Source organism: Hylaeus anthracinus, unplaced genomic scaffold, assembly GCF_026225885.1.
Source record: "Hylaeus anthracinus isolate JK02 unplaced genomic scaffold, UHH_iyHylAnth1.0_haploid 11994, whole genome shotgun sequence".
In the NCBI taxonomy this organism is placed as follows: Eukaryota; Metazoa; Arthropoda; class Insecta; order Hymenoptera; family Colletidae; genus Hylaeus; species Hylaeus anthracinus.
Genome location: NW_026534341.1, coordinates 14,228,599 through 14,239,474, shown reverse-complemented (window position 1 = coordinate 14,239,474; position 10,876 = coordinate 14,228,599). Strand labels below are relative to the sequence as shown.

Genomic DNA, 10,876 nt, shown 5'->3' with positions numbered 1-10,876 from the left:
TTCACTGTCCTCGCACATATCTAACAGTATCGCTGCTTTTCGACGAAATTCACTTACATAGTAAAGTATACTATGATCCGCATATGGATCACTTTTACGGCAGCCGGAATGCGCGACATCTGCATTAACGTGCATTATAAGATGGATTAACAAAAATGCGAAACAGATAGTAGGATATTGGTTCCTGTCCAGTGAAAGAAATTCTAATAAAACGCAAAACATTATTCAAAAAACAGTCGTACAAGTATGTGAAATAGGTTTATACGAATACCAAAGGTAATCGTCTTCGACCAAGGGCCCCGGAATGTTGGGTTGCTTAAAACTTTAAATATTACTCCCAAAAAACCATATTTTTATTAGAAATCTGAAAAAATTTTTGTCATATTTGACCTTCCACATTTGTTAAAATCTGTAAGAAACAATTTCAATAAGAGTGACATCGAGGATAATGGAAAGATCGCATGTTGGAGGAATGTCTTAAAAATGTATGCATTTGTGACGTTCGCATATCGACCGTCCAAACCTGGGATATATTTTTTCTTCATACTAAACCGACAACAGATTAGGCATTCGTATATTCGAACGCCACGCTATACCTTAGACTGGGAAGCGTTTAGTAAGAGAGAACCTAAGCGATAACAGCTACAGGTCCCGTACAATTATACTACACGTCTGGTTTTCGATGATAAATTGTAGTAATGCTTGTCATTGCTAAGATTTCACACTTTTTAGAGTTTAAGTATAATTAAAACAGATTTAAGAGAAAAATAATGCCAGGAGAAAAGGGGAAAAGAAAACGATCTCGATCAAAGTCGAAATCAAAGGAAAGAAAGAAGCAAAGGACCGAAGATAGACTCCAAAACATCGAAAAACAGCTGTATAACCTCACTAAGTCGCTCTCGCAGATAATACAAGAGACTCCAGGTAAGCAAATATAATAACACAGTGGTCATTAATTTCCATACGAAATTAGTGTATTAAAATACAAGTGTATTTTGTCTACACATTACATACTTACATATGTAAGTGCATACATGTGTGTACGTATACTTAGGTATACTTAGGTATACGTACAATTGTCTATACGACACCAAGTTCATACGACAAACAGTCAATAAGACAGTCTATAAGACAAACAGTCCATGCGACAAACAGTCCATAAGACAAACAGTATACAATTGTATACTGTTAAGAGTATTGTAAATTAAAAGCTACTTAAAAAATTCCTGTTTTCAGTCAAATTAGGGAACAATAAAGAGAACGTTGATACTCCGAATACCTCTCAGGCAAATATAGATCAGATTGAAACAACATCAGCTGAGATTCCTGAAACGGAAGAAATTACACAGATTACGGATGATATCCCACCTATGAATGAGGGTTTTCTTGAGATGCTAGGGGAACATCCTAATACAAAAAAGGAAATTTCCATAAAAATTAATGAAGAACTTAAAATCCGCTGGCAGAAGTGGATGCGAGAAGGGTATCCAGAAGAAAACAAGAAGAATATTCTGGAAATTTATCCCCGAAAGGACGATTTATATACAGAAGCACCAAAAATTAACATAGAAATCAGTCCAGTCATGACTGAAATTGCAACTAAAAGAGATGAGCATTTTGCTGAAACACAAAATTGCATCGGCTCAGCAATCTCAGCGCTAGGTGCAGCAGTTTCAATGATCCTAGAGAATCCAGAAGATGGCATAGATCAAGAAGCGTTAATGAAATACTTATGTGATGCAGGGAAGTTATTAACGGACACATTTTATCAACATTTAGTTGCTCGTAGAGCTTACATAACCCCGTTAATGAGTAAATCAATTAGACCAACTATTGATGCTACCAAAGCTGACGAGTAGCCGTACAGAAAAAAATTTGCGGAAAATGTCAAAGAAGCCAAAGATGTTGAAAAAGCGTGTTCCAACATTAAACCTACAGCCAAGGCAACAAGTTCAAAACCAAGGGATCAGGGAAACTCGAAATACCCACCTGCAAAATACAGGCAGGTGGGGAATCAGAGCAAAAGGCCCATGATAAAGTTCAAACCCAGAACCCAGCGAGTCAGCTTAAATCAAACGAAGTCCTCAAGCAGGCCATCGAATCGGTACTTCCACATAAGGAAGTAAATGAGGTAAGCGCACCAGCTAGTCGGTTAAAATTGTTTACCAAGGAATGGAAACAAATAACCTCTGACAAATTTATTTTGCAATGTATAAAAGGGTATAAAATACCGTTTAGAGAGACTCCAGTCCAATATAGACCACCCTTAGATCAACATTGGTCTGAAAGCGAATTTATAAAACTAAAATCAGAAGTCTACAAACTCTTAACCAAAAAGGTGATAGAGTGTTGTGATGAAGAAGAGGGACAGTTTATTTCCTCCTATTTCCTAGTAGATAAACCTGATGGTTCTAGCAGATTTATTATCAATTTAAAAAATTTAAATGATTTCATAGATACCCTCCATTTTAAAATGAAAGACATTAAATTTGCCAAACATTTAATATCAATGGGTTGTTTCATGTGCTCCGTTGATCTAAAGGATGCGTATTACTTGGTTCCCATTCACAAATCATTTAAAAAATTTCTACGATTTAAATTCCAGGGACAAATGTTCCAATTTATGTGTTTACCATTTGGGCTATGTACAAGCCCCTTTGTATACACAAAGATTATGAAACCAGTAATAAATAAAATTCGAGAGTCTAGAATTCTGTCAGTCATATATATTGATGACTTATTATTGATCAGTAAATCGTATGAATCTTGTAGAAATAATTTGAATTACGTAACGGATCTGCTGGAGTGCCTGGGATTTATTATTAATTATCAAAAAAGCTCTCTAGAACCTAGTCAAAGATGCAAATACCTTGGCTTCATAATTAACTCAACTGACTTCACATTAGAACTAACAAATAATAAGAAAAAACAAATAACTTCACTAGTAAAAACCTTCAAACAAGACAGATACTTTAAAATTAGAGACTTCGCCAAACTGCTCGGGACTTTAACTGCAGTTTGCTCAGCTGTGGTATACGGTTCAATTTATTGTAAAAGACTTGAAAGACAAAAATATCTTGCATTAATACTAAATGATAACGATTACGAAGGGAAAATTCACATGAATAAATCAATGATAGATGAGCTACGTTGGTGGGAAAGAATCGTCCCAACAGGCTCCAACCCGATAAGAACTCAAAAATTTGAGTTAGAAATATCCTCAGATGCATCTTTGACTGGCTGGGGTACACACTGCAATGGTAAAAGCGCGGAGGGCTTTTGGACGAAGGAGGAAAGAAAACATAGCATCAATTACCTAGAACTTCTAGCAGCCTACTTTGGCTTAAAATGTTTCGCAGGAAAGGTGGTTGAAAGTGAAATATTACTGAGAATAGACAATACGTCTGCTATATCGTACATTAACAGAACAGGCGGTATTCAATATCCGCATCTAAATGAACTAACGAGAAAAATCTGGCAATGGTGCAAAAGAAGAAAAATCTGGATTCATGCTTCTTACATACCATCAGTACAGAACAAAGAAGCTGATAGAGCATCACGAATAACTAACATAGACACTGAGTGGGAGCTGTGTAGTAGTGCATTTGAGAATATAAATACAGAATTTGGTCCCTTTACAATTGACCTATTTGCATCAAGATTAAACAAAAAATGCTCGAGATTCTGTTCAGGATTCCCAGACCCAGAAGCTATGTCAGTAGATGCTTTCACCATCTCATGGACAAATGAAAAAATATATGCTTTTCAGCCTTTCGCACTTGCCCTTAGAACTTTAAGAAAGATAATTCTCGATAAAGCAGAGGGGACGGTTGTTCTCCCACTCTGGCCAACACAACCGTGGTACCCTCTTTTTACATCACTGCTCACATCGCCACCTATCATTTTCAAACCTAATAAAGACTTATTAATATCCCCGTCTAGGAAAGAAACACACCCACTAGCGCTGAAGCTTTCACTAGTGGCAGGGAACTTATCCGGAAAGCTTTCAGATGTAGGGGAATAGATAATGCATCAACAGAAATTATGGTTAATTCTATAGCCGCATCAACGTTAAAGCAGTATCAGGGCCCTTTAAAGCTATGGTGGGACTTTTGTGTAGAAAACAAAATATCAATGTTTGAGGCCAACACTTCAGATATTTTACGGTTCCTAACGGGTAGATTTGACAAGGGTGCAAGCTACGGAACGTTAAACTCCACTCGGTCAGCTATTTCTCTCATCTCCTCACGAGATATAGCGAAGGACAAATTAATCTCGAGATTCTTTAAGGGAGTACATAGGGAAAGGTCCCCAAAACCTAAATATTCAAGTACTTGGGCTACAGCAACAGTTCTGCATTACATTGAGCAGCTGCCTCCACTTAACCAACTAAAACTAAAAGAAGCAGCTGAGAAAGTTGCTACATTACTAATATTAACAACAGCACATAGACTTCAAACAATTACATTAATTAACATTAAGAACATATTCACTAAGAAATCTGGAATCTCGATCAAGATTCCTGACCTGATAAAGACATCTAAGCCCGGTAAAAATCAGCCGAAACTTATCTTACCGTTTTTCAAAGAAAAACCCAGCATCTGTGTAGCTTCGGCAGTATTAAGCTACATAAAAATAAAGGAAAAATTCAGGAATGGAGAAAACAACAGATTATTCATATCATCCAACAAACCCTATACGAACGTATTCGCTCAAACAGTAAGCCACTGGATAAAATCCTTACTATCAAAAGCAGGAATTGACACAGATCAATTTACTGCTTACAGCACAAAGCACGCAGTAGTATCCATGGCATTCAGAAAGGGAGTGGACGTAGATACAATTAGAAGGACAGCAGGCTGGTCTCAAAACTCCAAGGCCTTTGCCAAATTCTACAATCGACCAATCCAGGACAATGACACCTTTGCTATATCAGTTCTAAATGTATAACAGTTATGAAAAAAAAAAAAAAAAAAAAAAAAAATTACTAATGGATACATATGAGTTTTCAGTTTACGCGAAAAGTCTACAATTTATCATCTTCGAACGAGACGCTTCGTATAATTACGATCGAACTTCGCCCGCCTTCGGCGGGCTCGGGCTAGTTGTCCGAAATCATTAAGAACCGAAGTATCTGAGTTGTCGTTTGAAATCACCAAGAAATCAAAATCATAGTTCAGAATCGTCGGAATATCATAGTTGTCCGAAATAATTAAGAACCGAAGTATCTCAGTTGTTGTTCGGAATCGTCACGGAATCAAAATCATAGTTCAGAATCGTCGGAATATCATAGTTGTCCGAAATTGCCGTTGTTCAAGAATTGTTAAATAGTTAACTATCGAGTTTTATTGCGAATTCCAGGTATTGCTAGCTTTATTCAGAAATTTGTAATTAATTGTATTTGCCATAATAAAAAGATCGTGCGCGGGCCTTAATAATAAACAGTAACGTAATTTAACAAATACTTAACTGTAATTATTTTCCTAAAATCATTCGATGGGTTCGCAAAGAGAAAAAGGAACAAATTATAGTTAAATCATCTATCTTTTCGATTCATGATCGAGGCGTTGAAGCCGGTCATTTAGAAATCCTAAAAATAGAAACATTGCTCGGCCGTGGGTTTCTTTCCGGCATCTTACTCAGGTTCAAAGTCATTTTCGTGCTTGCTGTAAGGGTCGATTGAGGCGTCGAAGCCAGTTTTCCCGAACAGTAGCCACGGATTTGATTAACGCGGCTCAATTCCGATCCAAGGTAGAGCGGATATTCCGGTCAGGGTCGAGGCGTCGCACAGTAAAGTATTTGCACCGAATATGCGGCCAAAATTCAATTTCAAAAATTTCACCTAGGCTAAAAATTTGTTGTTGTTCAAGGTAGTCAAATATGTGGAGAATAATGTACCAATATTGTTTTTTCCATTTATGTACTCATGAAGCAGTGTGCCTAGTTCAAAGTTACAAGTTTTTGTGGTATACATTTTTTCGTCAGCCGTCTTGTGAAACAGCGTCGGCTTATAAGCGATTTTCAAATGTTTTAATTAAATAATATACATTCTTGCATTATGGAAAATGCTAAAAAAAGTCTATACTATACTTTTCAGTAATTAGAACTTTTTAATTTTACATATGTGCATAGTTAGTATATTTTAAAAATAATCAAGAATTCAATCATTTTTTTTACGATTCTAAAACTTTGTTAAGGAATTTGTTATACTTCCGTGTACGTCCGGGTGCTTATCTTGGTGTCATTAAATGCGGAAAAGCTTTCCGAACATAATGAGACCAAAATTGGTTCCGTATACGTCCGGTTACAGTTTTTAGAGCTATTTGAATTAGAAACGACACGAGCAGTAGCGTATCCCGAATGCTTGTTTGTTGGCGCTTGCTGTTAAAACCTCCGATTTTTTACAGGAATTTTTATAATTCTTTATTATGAAGTAAATGAAACGTTAAATTAATAAAAAAACTTGTTGTTTATTTGTAATAATTTATTTCATTGTTATAGCCACATGAAATTTTGTCCTTTTTTCTCACGGTTGACACGATAACTTGACATTGGATATGCGTTGAGCAACTGAGACGTGCATTTGTTGCTCTGACATTGTAAATGTTACTGTCAAACTTGTCTGAACTCAACAATGCCATGCTCTCCCCACTCTTGACATCCTAAACAATACACTGTAGAAGTTCTCTATTTTCTGAATGCATTCAGAATTCAGTTTTATTCAGTTTATGTTTTGTGTAGTTCATGTTTAGTATATATTTTTGCTATACTCATTAAGTGCGATTGATTAAGTTATTTGGTTAAGTTTTTATTTAAGTATTTTCTTTTTTTATTTCCACATTAAAGTTCATTTAATTTATACGTGGTGAGTACACTTAAACACGTAACTATATTTTTTCATGCAATTTGTGAGTTGTGAATTTTATTTACCTGCAATATTTTAACATATATATATCAAAATGTCTGACAATTCTTCGAAACCAACTTCCGGGCCGTCTGGAGTTAAAGTAATGACTCGAAGACAGTTATGTAATATAATGCAGGAACGAGGCAACGAAAATATTAATAACAAGCTGGAATACTTGGAACAGTTCCTCTTAAATCAACAAAATTATTCCAACGAAGAACATCAAGGCTTCAAACACATAATGTCATATTTCCAAACAGATTTTAAACGCAAATGGAGGTGTGCATCTTATAAAACACATCCTTTTTTTTTTTAAAAAAAAAAAATGAAAAGTAGCTTCGAGGAACGATTGAAATTCCTACATCGCAAATTCGTTCCAGTCGTACAATAAAATCATTTTTAGATTTATCAGAACGCACCAAACGAAGGAAAACAGAAAGTCTTCGAAAAAAACACAAGTATTGATGAGTTGACATTTGCTGCTCAGTCGAAATTAAGATCTGAAGACCTATTAGATGCTTCATTTCTATTGAAAGAAGTTACGAGATCTCCTACACGCGCAACAAAATATCGGAAAATTCATTTAACTAGAAAAATTGAAGAAGAAAAGGAAAAATTAACAAACCTGCAAGCTCTTGCTATATTTGTAGAGGAAAGATTATCAAGGAGACAGTATGAAATAGTTAGGATGTCGGACAAGAAATTATGTCCGTGTTATTCCATTCTTCGGAAGTCGAAAACGGATTGCTAGCCTGTTAAAGAAGCATACACAATCACAGAATCCTATGCCGAAGTAAATCTACAAGATTTATTCAATCACACAGTTACCCGGTTATTATCCTATTTAGAGGAAGTTGTAAACAATTGCAATGAAAATGAAACTTTCTTACATTTAATAAGTAAATGAGGATGCGATGGATCGCAACAAACACAATACAAACAAAGATTTATAGAAAACATTAATTTGGACGCCAACATTTTTCAAACATCATTTGTGCCCTTACAATTAGTTTCAAAAAATGAAAATATAATTTGGCAAAATCCAACGCCATCGTCTCCACGGTACTGTAGACCAATTAGAATTAGATTCATTAAGGAAAGGAATGATGTAACAAATGAAGAAATAAATTATATGCAGACAAAAATAACTACTTAATTGACACAAAAATTGAAGGAAATAAAAACATATTCGTTTCGCACACCATATTGTTTACAATGGTTGATGGTAAGGTGTGTAATGCTGCTACCAGTACAAAATCCACGATGAAATGTTTTATTTTCGGTGCTACACTTGCAGAGTTTAACGACTCGAAAAAAACTAGGGAAACAAATCCCGACACATTAAGGTTTGGATTGTTACGAGCCAGGGCGATAGCGACGCGCGTATGAGCCCAGCGAGTGGGATAGATTTGAGAATTGAACCAATACGATTAATTATTGTGTATCAATGGTGCCGAAGGCTGATGATAGATTAGACAATGCAGACGACTCTGACGCGAAGTCAGATAGTTGCAGGAATCGGTATCTCCCAGTGACGGGGAACCGTAGGTTAAGGTGTTTGGTTGTCTTGGTTATTGGAGACAAACGCAGACGCCTCTGACGCGAAGTCAGGTAGCTGCTGGGAATTGGTATCTCCCAGTAAAGAGTAACCGTAGAGTAAGGTTCGAACTGTGAGGTTGTTGGAATAAGTGCAGACGACTCTGACGCGAAGTCAGATAGCTAGCAGGAATCGCTATCTCCCAGTAAATGGTAACCGTAGGATAGGTTAAGTTTAGGAGTTCGGGTTGAGTACACAATGACTAAATCGTATCGTTAAAATGTAACACGCGTCGTTAATAAAGCCTCGTAACTTGTTAATTTAATAGAATAATAACTCGAGCGGTAAAGTTATTATGTTGTGGGATCGTTACACTGGCTAGGATTGGTGATTTCAAAGTAAAGGTTTGATGATTGATCTTACAGACTTTTAAGTTTACACAAAGAGTACATATTCAAAAATAACTATACTAATTACAAGTGTCCAGTGTCGTGTTGTCGCGGTTAGTGTATGAAGTTCAAATTACCTAAGTGTTGCGCGGTGTTGACGCACTGGCGATGCGGGGGTCGAGAGTACTTTTATGGCCGTAATAGATTTTAAAACCGTCTTCGCGGATCTATATGGTAACGATGATCGAAAGGAACTGAAGCCCGATCTCACTAGAGTACTACTCTACAGACGATCAATGTGTCTCTAACGAGTAACTCTTACGTACTAGCCCCCGAGCAACGAAAATCGTGGGTTTATATACCCCTAAATATTGGTGGGGTACCGCCAGTGATTTCCATATTAGGAAATTTGACGGTTAGGATTTTCGTTGCTCTGAGGTCGGCAGCTGTGTGCCCTGGGAAAAGGGTAGATTAGAAAGTATCCCACGCAACGCGAGTCAAAGATGATATTAAGAGGATGCAGCTGCAGGATGTACTCCAGTGAGACCGAGCTCCAAATTCCAGGAGGGTAGATAAAATAAAATTGATGAACGCGAGCTTCTAAAAACGGAGAGTTTCTGTATACGTAACAGGATTATCGATATTGCATGCTCAGATAAGATTATTCGTAAGCCTACTACATCTGTCATATAAATTGCCACTAAAGAAGTGGCAAATAAGAGGACAAAGCGAAAAATGTATCGTAGAAGAAAGGAAGAAAAACATACAACAAGAGTTTAAAAGTAAAATGGGCCTCATTGTAGATGTTCCAAAACCTGGATTTGGAAATTCCAATGATGGAAACACAAGTCGCAGATTTTTTGCAAATCATTTACTATCCGCATCAATAACACAAATTAATGTACAATTCATATATAGATTAAAAGTAATATTAGACGCCATCTAAGGAGCCATAAAATTAATGTTGACAAATTTGCTGCATATGCTTCGGAAACAGCCAAATTATATATTGAATTATATCCCTGGCACCCGATGACACCCACAATGCACAAAATTTTAATTCACGGTGCAGCTGTAATAGAACGTGCTATTTTGCCCATTGGTCAGCTGTCTGAAGAAGCAGCTGAGGTAAGGAACAAGCATTTTCGTCAATATAGACAAAATTATAGTAGAAAATTTTCTAGAAAATTATGTAATGAGGACGTCATAAATAGACTCCTACTAACGTCTGATCCTCTTCTAACAAGTCTTAGACCAAAACAAAGAAAAAGAACACTGCCATTATTAAAAGACACTATAGATTTACTTGCACCTGCTAATGTTACAATTTCGGGAATCGAAAGCAAGGACGAAGACGAGGCCGAGAATGATAACGAAGATGCGGATGAAGACGAGGATGAAGGTGAAAATAAAGATGAAAGCGAAGATGAAGATCAATAGAAGGACGAAGACATATGTATAATGAAAAAGAAGAATTATCTGTAGAAACACACAGCACTTACTGCCAGAAAGGTAAAAATAATTAAAAAATATATAGCACATGCGACAAATTAGAATGCATATATAATAAATATAAATTTTTGATGATTGCAGATATAATCGACTTCTATACATTTGTCGCAGCCTATAGCTATAGCCAATGAAATTTATAGCAAAATGTATTAATCGGTTCCTGAAAACTAAAGATTTTAATATGTTATTAATTTTATTAGGACTAAAGTTCATTATTTATAGCATTTATTACATTGTTATTAAAGAAAAATTTGTTATATTTATATAGTATGTACAATTTTCCTCAAATACAAATATTTTTGTAAACAAACATTTTTTTTGTATGACGATGAATTTATTTAACTACAAATGATAATACATTCCAATAATATATTTAAAACTTGCAAGAAAAACATCTACAGTTCCTAGTATTTAACAAATGTCGAGAAATTTATATACATTGATGTACTCATAATTATATCCCGTTTTTTACTTGTTACGTATCAACTTTGATAAAAGCAGTTAATTAACTAAAAAATAGAAAGTTCAAGT

General features: G+C 35.8%; 2 protein-coding genes across 3 annotated transcripts; both read left to right on the top strand.

The window, feature by feature from the left end:
* The first annotated feature begins 751 nt into the window (after positions 1-751).
* LOC128888624 (uncharacterized) lies at positions 752-2,277 on the top strand. The gene is made up of 2 exons (XM_054145676.1): positions 752-924; positions 1,237-2,277. Exons 1-2 carry the CDS (start codon positions 771-773, stop codon positions 1,857-1,859), a joined length of 777 nt encoding a protein of 258 aa, XP_054001651.1. The 5' UTR covers positions 752-770; the 3' UTR covers positions 1,860-2,277.
* A 157-nt stretch (positions 2,278-2,434) lies between these two features.
* On the top strand, positions 2,435-4,975 carry LOC128888572 (uncharacterized). 2 transcript variants are annotated; one of them, XM_054145562.1, is made up of 2 exons: positions 2,435-4,800; positions 4,838-4,975. In XM_054145562.1, exons 1-2 carry the CDS (start codon positions 4,045-4,047, stop codon positions 4,940-4,942), a joined length of 861 nt encoding a protein of 286 aa, XP_054001537.1. In that variant the 5' UTR covers positions 2,435-4,044; the 3' UTR covers positions 4,943-4,975. Both variants share the same exon structure in this region; 1 of them encodes a protein (XP_054001537.1).
* The last annotated feature ends 5,901 nt before the right edge of the window (positions 4,976-10,876 follow it).